At 43.6% G+C, this 16,479-nt stretch overlaps 1 protein-coding gene across 1 annotated transcript in view; it reads left to right on the top strand.

Moving 5' to 3' along the window:
- CXXC4 (CXXC finger protein 4) overlaps window positions 1-13,956 on the top strand; it is a 28,464-nt gene extending 14,508 nt beyond the window's left edge. The window contains exon 3 of the mRNA XM_027890496.1: window positions 6,774-13,956. Within this exon, the coding sequence (XP_027746297.1) occupies window positions 6,774-6,818 (45 nt within the window). The 3' untranslated portion in view covers window positions 6,819-13,956. The remainder of the gene's footprint in view (window positions 1-6,773) is intronic.
- Window positions 13,957-16,479: the final 2,523 nt, after the last annotated feature.

Genomic DNA, 16,479 nt, shown 5'->3' with positions numbered 1-16,479 from the left:
GCCAGTTACTCCCAGCCTGGGAAGGAAGGGGGAGAGGAGGTGTGTTCCTTTCTAGGGCTCTGCCTCCATCCTGGGGCGACGCTTCTGCCTGGCAGCCTCGATGCGTTGTTGGGATGCTTAGCGACTGGAGCTGACTCCTGGGGATGTTAAGGATGGTGGAGCAGAGCGTGAGAGCTGCTCCGCTGAAAGATGGTGTAGTTGCTCATAGCTTTAGATGCTCGCTGGCATGGAGAGGGGTCCGTCACTAACATTTCCTGGGACTGAGCTGTTTTTCTTTGACAGCGTTAGTCTGGATTCCTTATGATTTCTGATCTGTGTTTGCCATCTGTTTTCCCCAATGGCGTTATGCATTTTTTCAGATCAAAAACCCATTCCCCAAAATTTAATCTCATCTATAAAGTGAAGAAAAATTAATATATAAAATAAACTATGGTGTGTAGTGAATGTAAATGAGGGACACATTCTTTGCTCCTTCTTTCTCCTGTGGAGAAACACATTACTTCTCTGACTAATCCTATTGATTTGGCCTGCTGCTGAGTCCAAGTGGCAGCATCTGACCATACAGTGTCAGGTCTCTGTGGCCATTGGCACAAATCCTTTATTCCCCAGCCGACTCCACTGAAATTTCATGAGGTTACCTCTGAGCGAGCTATTCCAGAGGAGCCAGGTTTTCAAACCGTGACCCTGACTTAGGAGTACATTTTTTAATTTTCTATTTGCAATGTCCCATGGCAAAGGTTTACTTTTCACTCAGTGGAGCTGGCGGCAGAGAAAGTCAAATGAGTTTCCTAATCCGGTGTGTTCTAAATCTGGTTTGTCTCAAATACAGCCTGAGAGATATGCACCGCAAGTGGAAAAATAACTGCCAGCACGCAGATGAATTTCCTCTTGGAGCAAATAAAGCTGACTTTTAAAATAAATGTTAAATCTCATCCTTGGTACGAAGGGAGGCAGGCCTGTAGCTCAGGTATGGGGAGAGATATTTTAAGGTGGGCTTTGGAATACAACTCACCACCAAGCTTCCGACCCGGCGTACGTGTCCCTTTTTATCTGCTAAGCCCAATAATAAGCTTGTTATTAGAGGACATCTGTTACTGCCTGATAACACGTACAGCGAGCAGGAGCGCGGTGTTGGTGGGCAGCCAGGGATTTTGGCAGCTGTGGGGAGTGGCAGCTTCGTGGACTGTTTCACACCTCGTCCAGAGCTGGGGCAGCACATCCCTCCCATGGGCCTGCGGCTGGCCGGGTAGGATGCCAGGAGTTCGAGGTGAGGGCTGTTCCCGCGTGGAGCTCTCCTGTGCCAGCTGGTGTGCACATGTGCCAGAGCCCAGACGCGTGCAGGAGCGGTGCCTCATCCACTCATCCTCCCGCAGCCGCAACTGGCCCCCTCAGTGTCAGGTCACTGCGGTGGGTCTCCTGGCACCGCTCCAGGACAGGGAGCGGACCAGCTGGCAGAAGCGTGCCACGCGCCGGGTTCTGCCTTTTCCTTCTGCATCTCCGCGAGCTGCAGTTCACACACCGGTTTCTTGCCCCCAAGCCTCCTTGCCTGAAGAAAAACATTCAAGGAGACTGTGTGAGCTGAATCTGAGCAGCAGGAGGTTTTCCCCAAAGTCATTGCTGTAGGTAATGTATATTTATGAGTGGAACAAAGTGGGCCGCAGATACTTTGAAAGGCTGCTTTCCTCTTGGGGTGGCTTAGTATTTAGGCAAGTAGGGAGTGGAGATGCTGTCCAGACTGCATTCACCAGTGGCAGAGCAGTGTGGTGCAGGACAGGTGGCAACTTCTACCCACCTTCCTGTGGGTCAGGAGATGCTGGTATTCTGAGGTTCAGGAGATTGGATCCTTACGGTACCTAGAGGGGGCCTGCAAAGAAGCTGGAAGAGGACTTTTCAGAGGGGCATGTAGTGATAGGAAAAGGAGGAATGGCTTTAAATTGAAAAAAGGTAGGTTTAGATTAGATATTAGGGAGAAATGCCTTATAGCGAGGGTGGTGAGGCATTGGGACAGGCTGCCCAGAGAAGTTCTGGATGCCTCATTTCTGGAAGTGTTAAAGGCCAGGTAGGATGGGGCTCTGACCAGCCTGATCTAGTGGAAGGTGTCCCTGCCCATGGAAGGGGGGGTTGAACTAGATGATCTTTAATGTCCCTTCAAACCCAAGCCATTCTATGATTTTGTGGTGCTCTGCAGGTCAGGAGATCGCATCGCTCTGCTGGGCTGTAGCACGTCACGGTGTGACACACAACTCCATCCCAACAACAAGGCTGGGTCTGTACCGCCACGTGTGCCTGACAGCCCGGCACTTGTCTGGGGAAGGGTCTTTCCAGAGAGGGAAATTAGGGATGGAAAGTGAGTATTGAAATTGCACCAGATTCTGCACTGTTTATGTGTGAACAATGTGTGATGTCATTTCCAGGGTGTCTGACTGACACATAAATTAGCTTGTGGCACTGGAAATATAAGGTGTGATGTGGAGGAAGGCCAGTTTGCCTTCTTGCTGGTGGTCACATGACTTCTGTGGGACTGACTAGGTGCATAGCCTGTATTTGCAGGCACTGGTTTATGGCCAGTGGCGGTCAGTGTTTGCTGGGCTGGGCTGCTGATTGATCCAAATAGCTTTTCATGCAGGGGCCAGGACTTTCCAGCTGAACATTTTTGGCCACCATGGAGCACCATATTTCTCTATGTCTGATCATATATCTCTCTATATACATACATGGGTATATTGAGATATACATAGACAGATATATATCTATATAACTTAGTGGGCCAAACTGCTCCTCTTGTGGAAGGCATTTCTCAAAGGGATTGTCCTCCAGCTTGAGAAGCTTATGTGCAGTTCTCTGCAGATCTTGGGAAGGGCAGTTTTCCCTATGTCGCCAGCACCAGTCTCTCTGCTTTGGGAAATTCACCGATTACATTTCATTTGCCCTATGAATTTGAGATTCATTAAGGTGCTGTCTATTTCTGTGGTTGTGTAGGTCTCTGTAAAGACTGCCAGGTAGCCCAAAGCTTGTTGAATGTACCTCAGCTGTAATATACTTCCCAAGGGGCCCCTTTTGAGCTGGATTGTTTTAGCCAGGCCTCCTGGAAAGGAATAAGGAGTGCTACATTTGGCTTATAATTTGCTGTAGCCAACATGTGAGTTTACTTCAGTGAGAGCAGGATTTTTGCTCATGGATCAAACATCAAAGAATACTTACATAATGCAACATCTTTTAACATTGGTAAAGTATTAGGTCATAATCATGTAGTGCTCTGATGTATTTTATTATTCTATTTTATTTCTGAATGTGGTTCACCTCAACTCAAGTGGTTCCCTAGCCTTGCAGAAAATAATAATACAGATGACTTACAGTGAGTCTTGGTTAGGTAGCTGTGAATTTTGGCTGCACCCTGTGCAACAGCATCCCAAGCAGGAACAGCCAGTTTTCCTAACTCCTCTGTATCATATCTTTTGTCTGGCTGTGAGACTTAGAGAGCCAAGGACAGAGGGGTCTCTGGCAGGTTTGGTAGGCTTTAGCTGCCCAAGGGATGGGACTGGGCTGAGCTGGGCAAGCAGGCAGGCCTTGGATGAGCAAAGCCCACTGTCTGGCATCCCAGGGGGAAGGGGGAGGCATGATTCTTTATTGAGTGCTTTTGCTGCGAAAATACAGGTGTTGAAACAGAGTCTTTGGTGAGAAATTTCCATCACCTGCCGGTGTGCTGTTTTCATGTGTTGCATGTAACAAGGGTCTGCTTTTACATTTCCTTGCGGGGCACCCAGGACGGATATGGAGATATTTTTCCATTGAAAAGATTTTCTCTTGGTTTCTCTTGTCTTTTTTTCCTTCCTCCTCCAAAAATCTAGCATGCTTGGTCCCCTATGTGAAGCTGATTTTTCAAGGCAACAATTAAAATTTCAGATTTCAAATATTTGAGCTACTTCTTTTGCAGTGAAAGCTGACAAGTAGGGAGCAGAATAGAGAGTTTAAAAGTGTGGAGGTCATTTCATCCCAGATTTGTGTAGGGATAAGTTCTCTCTAGTGCTATGGTTTATGGCATTACCTGGTTGGAGAAGCCAGGGCTGCAGATTTCTGAGCATCCTCCTGGGAGAGAGCCTGCTGCTTGTCAGCATTTGCACCAGCACGATCAGAGAAGGCTTTTGCAGCAAAACCACACTGATCAACTCCGGTTCCACTCCTCACCACCCCTCCCTAGGCTTCCAGGGGGATCTGTCTTTCCTGTCACTCAGGATAATTCCCTACCGGCAGCACAGAGATCCAGAAATGCGCTGTAATCTTGCCGAGAGTTTGATTCCCCAGCTGGGACTGCTGGATTTATACAGCCAGGCAGTAGATGGTCATTGCATTTAAACTTGTATGTTGGTGTGCTGAACCTCTAAATGGGCTGAAGGGTCTCTGTTTGTCTGGAAATAACCTTCATTCTTAGAGGGGTGAAATCTATGGATTTCATCACATAAATTGGTTTAGGTTTAACTTGAACCAGCGATTCAATTTTAAAAGATTTCATTTTTTGTTTAAGGGTGGATTAATAATTCATTCCCAAATTGGTAGCTAATGCAATGGATATTTAATTGTAAATGTATATCTTTAATTAGAACTTGGTACACAGATGCAAAAATTCCTTATCTTGCAGTTTTTCAAAAGCACACATATTAAACCACAGCTTTGCCCTTCAAAAATACTATGCTGTGTATTTAAAGGTCTGAATGACCTTTTAATCAGACATTACACCTTTACTTCCAGCTGATATGACAACGTCTGACAGTAACTCAACCTGATGTGGCAAGAAAATAAATAAAGGCCATCTCAGTCACTACGTCTTTAAATCTCTCTGTCTAGCCGTGGTTTTGTGTTCGGGCAGATGGACCCACAGCAGAATATTACATTTAGTTTTCAGGTGAAGACAGTCTATCGAGTTTAATACGTTTTTATGTTTGGCTGTTCTTTTGAGGTCAATTTAGTCATACAGTTGTTTCCTGCCATTCCAAACTCCAGCCTCTTCTGCAGCCAACCTCTTTATAAATTATAAATCTGTGTACCTCGCTCTCAGCAGCCATCTTACAGCCCACAAAGACCGGGGCGGATGGTCTAGCTATTGCATTAGCTCTCCTCGGTTTACCTGGGGATGAAGGCTACTTGTGCTTATGCTCAGCTCATGTAACTGGGCAGAACAGGGTCTGGTAGAGACGGATACGAGCAATTCCTACTTCTGGACTACAACACAAAGAAAACTCACACTGATCAGGGTGACTGTATTAAAAAAACCAAACTCACTGTCTTTGGGAGTTAGTTTTCGGATGATTAATAAAGCGTGACATTCGCGATGGGGGAGTGGGTATTGAATTGACAACAGGTCAGACTTCTAATGACACAGCAGAATTATTTTGATCTCTAGTATTTCCACGTGGACAAACAATAAACATAACAATAACTCCCCTAAATATAACAAAAGCTTCCCTTTCATATGGCTTTTACAAAAAGAGGAGCTGTGTACTGCTTGAGCCTGATTATCAAAAACTGGGCTAATTATTCAACAAAAAATAGTTGCCATACTAATGAGCAGTTCCCTGGAATTCAGAAAGAAATATTCTGACAGCAAGTACAATGCACATTGTATCCTGCAGGGTCCATGGTTTGTTGAATTTTTATGGAAAAACTAGGAAAACATTTTTAAGTGCTCCCTGAAACAAAAAAGAAAGAATTCTCTCAAAAAGAGACATGGCATCTATATGTGACACCAGCAAAATCCATGAGAACTTTTTCGTTACAAGTATTTGTTGGCAAATTTCCAGAGTTTTGCTTTTAGGGGAATTTCTTTGGATGTAACAATAACATTCGTGGGTAGTTCTTAATGAAACAAGTACTTGTGAGCTGGGACAGACTGATACAGAGCCGTCTTTGGGCTCATTCTCACTTCCCTGGACAGTGCAGTCATTAGTTCTGGTGGAGAGACGTGGATCTAGATGCAGGGGTTCAAGGGCTCTTTTACAATCTCTTAACTGAAGGAAACCGAGGATAAGCAGTACCTTACAGAAGTGACACAGTCCTTGTGGGCTCAGCCCCTCAGCCTCTCGCGTATGTGGTACTTTAAAGCTGTGAAGGGAATTTGCTGGCACTCAAACATGTATGGAGGCACCTGAGTGCAAGTGGTTATCATTTCCAGGGGGCGACAGACAGGGGAAGGAGGGAGGGTAGCAACTCTGTTTAAATTCTTTCTGCGTTGCAACCTAAACGTGGAACGAGGTGGCTGGCCTGAGGTTTCAAAACACCGACCTCTGTTCCCAAGGTGTCTGTAGACACAGCACACTTTCCAAGTGACAGATCAATGCCTTTGCTGTTCCCCTGTCACAAACATGGTCTTGCCAAAGCATGTGTTTAAACCTGCAAACCCAACCAAGCCATAACTGTGTGCCCAGTATGCCGAGGCACAGGCAGAAACCATTGTGCAACTGTGTGGTTATTCTAAAAGCACTGTCTGTTTTCCAGATATTTTTTCCAGCAATGTTTACATTTTCATGACTAACTTGTTAACTAAGGAGAAGACAGCATGTTAGGTGTGTTACATACTGGGTAAGATGTGTTGTGTGTGATCCTAAAATGGTGTGTGTTTGCAGAAGGATGTTTCTATTAATTGTCAAGCAGTGTGAGGCATCGTGCTGTTCCTAGATAACTGAAAGTATGCCTGAAGTGTAAAGGAAAAGAACAACTAGAACTGGAGTATGCCAATGCCGCAAAAGAAAGCTTAACTTGTTTTCTTGCTTTTTTTTTAGAGAACACCTGTTCCCAGCGCTGAAGCATTCCGATGGTTCTTTTAAGCAGTAGTGTATCTTATTTTCAAGGCAGTCCGAAGTGAATGGCAAGCTAAAGTCTTGTTTTAAGAAACTGCTTAGTCCACCATTGAAGAATATACTCAGATACTATTTTCATTTATGTATAGGGGTTTCCTCAAAAGCAAAAGACAAAAATCTGGGAGCCTGGGGAATTGGCCAGCTTCTTCACATTCAGTACACCGATTCTTTCTTTGATGTAACTTAGCTATACTAGTGAAGTTGTTGTCTATTTTTAAAGTGGCTGTAAAAAAAAAAAAAAAAGTTTGGGTAAACCCCTGCTATAAAGTCATGTATCTTTGAAAAGTAACATATCTATACTTCATTTTCAAATATATGTGTTTCAGTACTGTAAACTGTACAGATAGCCGCTTGTATTTTGTGTGTTTAGACACAAGGAGACAATCACGTCTGAGCATCAATGGAGATAAACGGTTTGTACACAACAGTGTGGTTCTGCGAGTTAAATCCGGAGCAATAAATTCTAGCTTTAACTATTATTTTGCTAGTTGTTTAGCATCAGCAGCAACAGCAGCACTGTTTTACCCTGCATCCTTCCATAGAGACTTGATGCCAAATTTTCCAAGATAAAAAAGGTTGTGACGCATCTAAGCAATTACCTTCCGTTGTGGTGTTGTGAGAGGGGAAGATGTTACATTTAAAATTAATCTTTCAAGCACTCTATTAGAGTAGTGGTTTATGCACTTGCATTGCTTCTAAACAAGCTTTACAGAGGGATATCTCTTCAAAAATGCTGTCTGGTGTCTTATTTTCCACTGTGCTCTGAGCTGGAGTGCCCAGCATAGGTGGATGTGCAAAACTAGTCGTCCAAATAAACGTTGTTCTAGGATGCAAAACAGAGTACCAGACTTTAGAAAAAATGGTGACTCACCTTAATTACCCTTCACCTACGAAGTCTTGTGTAGCATTTTCAGTCAATGGAGTAGGCATTTTATAAAGTGGAATGCCATATTTTTGGTTCAAGTGGAGCTCTTCATGGTTAAATGAATTTTGACAGTTGGACTGGTTTGGGTCACACTTGCACTTGTGCTCATTTGAGAGCCTGGATATTTTGCAGTATAAAAATGAGCTTTTTTTTAAAAAAAATGCTTTTCAAAAAGACCACTTCTCCCCACACATTTCTTGGTCCACAGATCTTGGATTTGCTGAATGACTGGTCCCTTAGGCCACCAGAAAAATGCTTTGCCGATCTTCTTCCTGCTCTAGCTGCATGGAGGTAATGTCTACTCCATAGAAAGGCAGCACACAGAGGGATATAACTCACATGCTGTAAAAAATATGGAAGATTCTAAACTTAGGGATACTTATTATCAGTTGATCATCACTTTTTATTGCTTGGCTTTGTCATACCACTCACAAGTGAGAAGGCCATGCCATCAAATAAGTGAATGCTGTTGTGCCATGTGTTTGATAGATTTATAATTTTGTACGAGAAAGGACTACCAGTAGTTTCACAGACAAGGTGCTGGACACAGAAATAACCAGTTAATGTCGCACAGCACATGCAAATCTCCTACTGTTTCAGCACTTTCTCTGTTTTTTTGCTAAGTACTTCAGCCTTTGGCCCCTGGTCACACTTACATGGTGAAGCACAAGGGATGGGTTGGGAATGCTATAGTGTGGGACCTGTGCAGGTGGGGAAGATGCCATCTTTGGCAAGTGAGGGAGCTCAGAAGGCTGGCAGGTGCTGGGAACAGCCCAGAAAGCGAAGACCAAGGGATGGAGGAGGAGAAACCTCCAGAGGTCACATGTGTGTGTCAGCAGGACTGGGCAGAGCGTGGGTGACCCAGGGTAACTGGAGGAGAGTGGGCAGGCTGGGCTTACACCTGCATCCTCAGCTTAGGGTCAATGCATGTGTCTATGTCTTTGCGTCACATGACATCACATCCATGGCTTCAGAGGAGGAGTGTCACACTTAAAATGCTTCTATCACGGTGCCCCTCTTACGGTTTGTGAGAGATCCTTAGTTAAATACTCATCCAGTGCCCATTCAATGAGCTTTATGTCTGTTTGTATGGCAGCTGTGTACGGATTTTTTTTTGTGTTGGAGGCATTTTTGTTAGGGCCTCTGTTACTGATCACTAGACCAATACGAGCTCTGCAAGGTCTTCTCTACCAAAGCACTGATTGATTTACAAACTGAAGCCTTATTTGCACATTTGGCTGGTAAGCTTGCCTTGCTCTTTGGAAAACTCTGATTGCTCTTACAGAAGCAGAGGCAAAGTTAAGTTCAGGCTACATTAGGTGTACAAAGATACTCATAGCAATGTACTCACTGTCTAATACCCTAATGTTGCATGTCTTGATGTGCTTTTTTGTTTTGTTTTGTTTTGTTGTTTTGTTTTAAAGAACTGATGGGTCTGTATATTGTAATTGTGGTGTTTGACATGTCAATTCAAACCTGTTAAAACAAACAAGCAAGCCTGTTGATTATTGAAAATGAACAAGAGTTGATTTTTCTTTGATTTACCCATATGGTTTTTCTTTTGGATGTTGTTCCTTTGCACCATCAGGTTTTTAGATTTTGCTGAAACAGTATTTATATGATGTAGTGTGCATAGAGCATTTTAATTAGTGATGTTTGAAGAAGGAAATCCCTTTTCTGGCCTTTCTCTCTCTGCTGCCCTTCCCTCCTCCCCTCCCCCTTTATATACATATTTGTCAATCTGATTATTGTCAAGTTCTAATTACCAAATTCGTGCTTTTCACAAGGTCCAATGCCATTTTTCAGTGTGAAAATTTTTATTTATCTCCAGTCTTCATTCTCACAATGAAAAATGAAAAATAAGGGGGTGGGGAGAAAAAAAAAAAAGGCAGAACTTTTGTCGTCTTCTAGGTGAGAGTGCTAAGCCTAATGGAAGCATTTTTGGCATACCCCAGATAAACTTACGAAAAATTGTAAGGTTGAAAGGGAGGCACACGTACCCCTTCTGTCAATTAATAACAGACCCTCCCTATGAGGGAAAATACTCCCTTTTGTACAGACCCCCTGGTATGTAAGTCCTACAATTAATGTTGAAGAATGTAAAGTCTTTAAATGGGCTATATCTGTAATCAAATAATGAAGAAAGAAAGTAGTTAAATGAACATACCATTCAGGGTCGAATGCATTCAGCAAAAAGCAGTAGTGGGTCTTTGATCATGGTTAGATGCATAGTGATATCAAACAGTGGGTTCTCATGTAACAGCTAAATGTTTCAGATTTTGTTTTTATTAAATTTGGCAGTTTCACGCTGAGCTCTACTGTATTCTTAGTGAACAAAAGACAGCTCCTATGTTAGAAAGTACTCCATTTTCACAAACGCAGGGAACTAGGAGGGTATTTTCAGAAACATGGGCCACAGAAATGTACTCCTTTCACAGTGTTCTCCTATTTCTGAACTGTGCAGTTATCTATTAAATTTTCTAATAGATATTTGTGTAAGGTGTATGTATGCTTGTGCAATTATGGAAAAAACCAGTTTTGGAAAACAGTGTATTTATGAAAAAAATAATCACTTACGGGGCATGTACAAAACTGTATAAAAACATTCAATTTGCCCAGTAAAGTTGTTTTTGTGATATTTCTGTGTTGTTGAATAAAGGACTTTAGTATTCAAAATATCTCTCTTTTTCCATAAACAGGTCCTGTTTGTGGGATCTTAAACAAAGAAAACCTCCTTTAGGAAAGAACCCTCAAAATGAGCGAGAAGGTCCAAATGCTGACCTCAGTCTTGCTTATGGGAATGAATGCTTATGAAGTGATGGTACAATAGCTACAAAACTAATTCCTTCTCAATTGGCAATTGATGGAAACCCCATAAGTTGTACAACTCAAGGTAACATCATACTGTAGAATTTTTTTAAATAGCAGAAAAAATACTGCCTTTTTTTGACTAGGAATGTTACTTCGAGATTTTTGAGGATATGAAAAGGTTAGTGAAGTAGGAGCAAGACTGATTACAGGAAGGCCTTAAACCCTTTAGTGCAGACCTGTGTTGTATAAAAAGAGTGGACTAGTGAGGGTGATAAATGTGATAAATTAGCAGTTAGCTTGGTAGGGAGAAGCATGCAAAGGTGAAATCTCATCTGTAGTTCTTGCAGCAAACAATAGCCCTGAGAATAGATCATCCTGTTGCTGTTGGAGTATTTGGAATTATGAATATGGTTTGTGAGAGAATGACAATATTATCTTCCTTTCCATTTTACTGCTTCTCAGTTCAAATTTCAGCTCTCTACCTGTCTAGAAAAATATACATATCTAAGGAAATGGTTTTCATTTCACATTTCCCCATACTACTTGCCAACATTGAAGAAACTTCAGAGAGGTGGAAAAGTTCGTGACAGTGCCGGCAGCATGTCACCTGATTTTGGTGAAATTTGGAATGTCATTTTTCTGGAAATATCCCCTTAATCAACAGAAAGTCTGCTCTCAGGTGCCAAAACAGAATTTTTAAAGAGATTGAAAAATGAGGTAGGTCCTTTAGTCTGTGAGATTCCTTCAATGCCAGCTGATTTTCCAGGGGGAGCCTTGGTGTATCCTTTTGTTTTTTAAAGAAAGCAACAAAAGAAAAAGGAACAGAAGTGGATTTTCCACTGATCCTGTCTGCTCTTATCGAAATCCGTAAGGATATATGTTCTTGGGAGACGTAGACTGCTCATTAGACAAGAGTGAATCTTGAGGTCTGTTTGAAGAGGAGGAAAAGGGCTGCCAGGTTGCTCAGGCATACTCAGTGATCTCTCTGGATTAAATATAGAATTCACAGGGAGGAAAAACACTCATTTCATGAGACGGTCGATTTGGAAGCAGGAAGAGGTCTCTGAGTTCCTATTCCTTTAATGCTTTCTCTTTCAACATTTTTTCCCCTCAAGTATTGTTTTATACTAGTCTGAATGAAAATGTCCCTCAGCTCTGGAGAAATACTTGCCCCAGATATGAACCTTGCAGTTTCAAACTACCTCTAGTTTTTTATAGCTGTTATTTTTTAATTTAGAAAAGAAAAAACCAACCTAAAAAATCCTCCAAACAACAAGCAGGTAATTCTTCAAAGCTGAAACTGGCAAACTTATTACCGAGCCTGTTAAAGAAAGGAAAATACCCTTTTGTGTGGAAGCTCAATTCTTCGAGGCTGTGTTGGACTCAATTTGGTTTTGCCACTAGCCATTTCAGTGCTCTCATATATTTCCAAGGAACAAGTCTGAAATTACGAATGGTCTAGTGATACAGGGCAGTGTATCTTTGGGGAGGCTCTAGTCCTCCCCAGGTTCCCGTGGGCTTTACCAGATAGCTCATGAAATTGGAGGATATTATATAGGTGACTTAGTTATAAGTTCGATCCCACTCCACTGTAAGGATCTACTCAGTTCACCAGCGTGCATCGAGCATGGATAGACGGCCCCAAAATCTATAAAGAAAGAAATAGTTTTCAGTAATAACCACAGAACATACAATAAAGTGAGACCACTGGAACTACCCAAGGAAAGAAAGGTGAAGTTCTACATCAGCAAAGATGTTAGGATGTGTTCCCACCATAGAGTCGTCTCTGTTTGCCATTTGGTTTTGAGGATGGACACGTTTGGTTGGGTCACCGGGTCCTTCAGCAAAGCACTTGTGCCCATGGAAGGCAGAATGAAGGAAATGCTGGTGGCACAATGCAATCTTGCTAGACAAGGATCTAGACTGCCTAAAGTATTTCCACTGCTCTTCTAAGTTCTCAGATGAATTAAAGGATTGTCACATTATTATTAATTTAATGAGCAGGAATAGTTTGTCATGCTACTGCCCATTCCTGAAAAGGTGTTTTAGGAATTAGCCTTAATGGGTTAATTTCCCAATAAACTTCAAAGGTACTTCTTACTCTAATATGACTTCCCATTACAGAAGATGCTGTGACTGTGGGTTCATTGGCCTGTATTAGGCCTTGACTTGTAGTGTCAGGGATCTTTGCTAGAAAATAATTCAACCGAATTCTGGTAGAAAGATCTGCAGGTGATGTGGTGTCAGTCAGAGCCTGGATTCAGTGCAGTTCTCCCCAGCTTGGGTTATGGTGTGTTTAAGCATTCTGCGCTTGAAAAGAAAACACCTTTCTTCCCTTGCTCCTTTAAGTCTGCCCTCTTTACAGAGTTAGTAACACTGACCCTCTGTAATTCTTCAGGTAAGCCCAAAGCATTAGAAGAAAGACATCTCTTTTTGGCTAGACATTTTCCTTTGGAAAGAGAAGGAGGTGTTAGTCCAGGTCAGAAACTCCTGATGCTTGCCCAGATCTCCTAACGGGTCTTCTCTGCATCGGATGTAGCTTGTGAGCAAAGTCCATACATCAGTGTGACTATCAGACACAACCCTACAGAATATCAACACTAAAGCAAACGGGACCCAGTGGGGAACGTTCCCTTTGCTACCTCCCTCGTACATGCAACAAACACAAGTTTATGCCGGATGTCCAATACTCCTTGCCCTCCTGAGGGTCAGGTTTGCTGTGCCCAGCAGAGAGGTGAACCTCCTCAGATCTGATGAACCTGTAGCGTGCTGGAGGTTTTTAAGAAGAGACAAGGTTTATGTGTCCAGACAGGGACTAGAATATCTCGACCCACATGTCTCACGTTAGCTTTTGATTTCTAGCTGTGAGTGCTGGAGGCCTCCAAGCTTTGGGAGAAGGAGCTGGACTGTTGAATATACCTAGTCTCTTATGTGCCTATATTTTAATAGTCATACCTAGAGATTGATAGTGAATCTGAGCAGCTGATGTGTTGACCGAGAATGTACTGTTTAATGCAAAATTATGACAACTGGCTTTCAACCTGTTTTTGGAGAATTAGCAGGTAAATAACCTGATCTAAAGAAACCTGTCACCCACATTAGGAACTGTGAACTAATTATTGCTTTCTGATACTCTGCTCTTACTTGTTTTGCCTTTTTATCCTGATTGTTTGCATTCCTAGGACTGATTTGCCTTTCTGATGCAATGCCATGTGATCTGCTGATTAATTTTTGTGAGCAATCGTAAACTCCAACCTATGGCTGACTCGGTATATTTTTATGCTACGCTCCATAAACATTCATTCATTTCTTATGATTACTGTGTGGAAACAGACTTTTACAGGCTAATAAACTTGGATTTGAACTGGATGAAGAGTTTCCTTGTGTCATTTCTTTTCTCTTTTGAAGGAAAAAAGGAAAAAGTCAAAGAATGAGAGATAAAGATGCAAACCTTGACTTGATTTAACCAGGTCTCTGTAGCTATCTCCACAGGTGCTGTCAGTACTAAACTTGAAAATACGAATAGCAAAACCTTATTCTCGAGTTGATTTCATTGACAGTGAGAAACACTCCTCCTTTAAAACAAAACAAACTTACAGGGCTTCAGGCTGGGAGAGAGGGGGAAGGGAAATCAGGGCTTTAATTGGTTACTCTGGTGTCTTCTCTCCTGTAGACCTGCTTCCTTAAACACGCTGACATGCACAGAGCAGCTTCCAGCTGAGACCAATTAAGCAGAGCATTTGCCTCCAGTATGGCTCACTGGCTCTGGCCGGGCGATGCTCATTGCAGGCCGTGCCGGCACAGGGCACAGCTGGAGCATGCGCGGGCAGGCGACCTCACAGCACACAGAGGTCCGGGGCTGGCATCTTCTCACGCTCCTGGGGTCTGACCTGTGATGCACGGCAAATGTCCGGTCAGAAATGACTGCAGGTGGTGGAGCATTTCCTTTTTTTTTTTTTAGGTGGTTAGTTCAAACTCAAACAGCTTGGAAATAGTAAGCGTAGCATGAATTCTTATGTCATAAGTGTTTAAAGCACCTCGGTAGTCGGTGAACTGGCAGTAATTGATAACCCTTTACATGGTCTCTTCAAGCAGGCCATTGGGATGGAGTAGCACTTTCTGCAGGGAGAGGCCTCTGATGTAAAGAAGTCATCGTCCTTTCCGTGTGTCAATCTGATGCATCACAAGCATTATGCTAAAAATTGTATTTTTCAGTCCACTGGAGGCCCAGCGCACACACAGGTTCCTAATCTCACCAAAGAGCATACAGGAATTTGAGAGCAGAAGGAGGGCTAATTTTTGTCAGCTTTCAGGCCTTGAATACAAGCAGTGAGATCAATTATCATGGAATGGGACAGCTGGACTACACAGGACCCAGCTTCTATACACACTGACCCTGACAGTGGTGCAGCCATCCTAAAAGGGATCTTTGGGGGCACCAATCTGGCCCCTGCCCTTCCTAGTTCTGCTGAAAAGAGTGACTTTAACAAGATGGGGATGATCCCAAGGCAGTCTCACCACAAAGATGAAGCACAAGCAGGTTTATTAGCTGATCACTGTCATGACCCAGCACATCTTACTCCAATAATATAAACTAGAATTGTAGGAGTTGAAAGAAGACAAGCCAGGAAAAACTGTAGCACCTCCAAGCCAGGCAGAGGAAAAAGCTCATTTGCTCACTCTTTTTGTTACCCTTTCCCTGTATTTCCTTCCTTTAAATCCTCTCTTCCCTAGAGGAAGGCAGATCTGGCAGGTTCCATGGCTTCTGGGTCCCTGAGTTCTGTGCTTTGCGTCCTGGGAAGGTGAGGGAGCTGCGGCTGCACAGAGGCCTGAGCTCCTGGAGGCTGGAGCGCCTGCAAGGTAGGTAGGGTGCTTGGTGTGTGGAGCAAGTGTTGGGGCTGCTGCTCTTCTGTTTGTGCCAGCAGATTCCATGGGGAAATGGTGACGGATAAAGCAATCGATGCTGAACCTCTTACACCCTTGAGCGTGACAGCATCAGAAAGCTGATGCAGACTGCAATGGTAGCAGTGAATATGTAGGTTACTTCCGCCCTAAAATGCTGGTGCTGACCAAATCTAGGGGGACTTCAAAGGGCAGGGAGTAAGATGTGTGTTTGATCTATCACTGGTGTGCCCTACACTTTCTTCTCTTCTGGAAAAGAGGTTAAAGTAAGCCAGGTCTTAGCCAGTTTATTCCTAATTATTTTCTTGGAAACAGCTGAGTTGGTCTTGCTAGGAATTTGAAAGCACACCTAGCTCAAGGCAGACACTGAGCTAGAGGCAGATTCCTCACCTGGAAGCTTTCAGCCTGCAGGATTAAAGGTTTGAATGAAGCTGTGAACCGCTGAAGATGGGACCCTGTAATAGGCACTTAGGCAGTGTAAGTGCAGATGTTGCCACCAGCTTTGCCGGTAAAGGAGGGAGTGAGAAGGGCATTAATTCTGCAGCACTGCATGGGGAGATTCAGGCTGGTTCTTCGCCAGCAAGGCTGGAGGCAGCGGATGTGGGTCAGTGCTTTTTTGGGTGGGCATCCCCTTAGCACAAAACACCACTTGTGCAATGGCAAGGAAAAGCTGGGCAAGGAAAGCAGATAGCCATGGCAGCCCCAGCCAAAGAGCTCCCTACAGCTGCCAAATTGTGCCCCATGGAGCAGGCAGGAGACGCTCTCCTGGCATGTGTGCTATGGGGGCTTTTGCTACAATTTCTGTCTCTGGCTCCTCTGAAAAGAACCAGCAAGGCACATGTGGTTCTATCCAGGACTGTAGTTTAAAGAAACGTGCTGGGAGTGATGGTGATGCCCCAGCAGTGCCATGCTGGGGGTGCCGTGCCCCCCTCCCTGCTCCCCACCGACGGGGCGTGGTTTATCCGATGCTCCATGCTGCTGTTCTGACAC

Source organism: Empidonax traillii, unplaced genomic scaffold, assembly GCF_003031625.1.
Source record: "Empidonax traillii isolate 1590-97213 ecotype Southwest subspecies unplaced genomic scaffold, ASM303162v1 scaffold290:size645333, whole genome shotgun sequence".
NCBI classification, from domain to species: Eukaryota; Metazoa; Chordata; class Aves; order Passeriformes; family Tyrannidae; genus Empidonax; species Empidonax traillii.
Note: the sequence above shows the minus strand (reverse complement) of the source record. Positions and strands in the feature narration are given on the sequence as shown.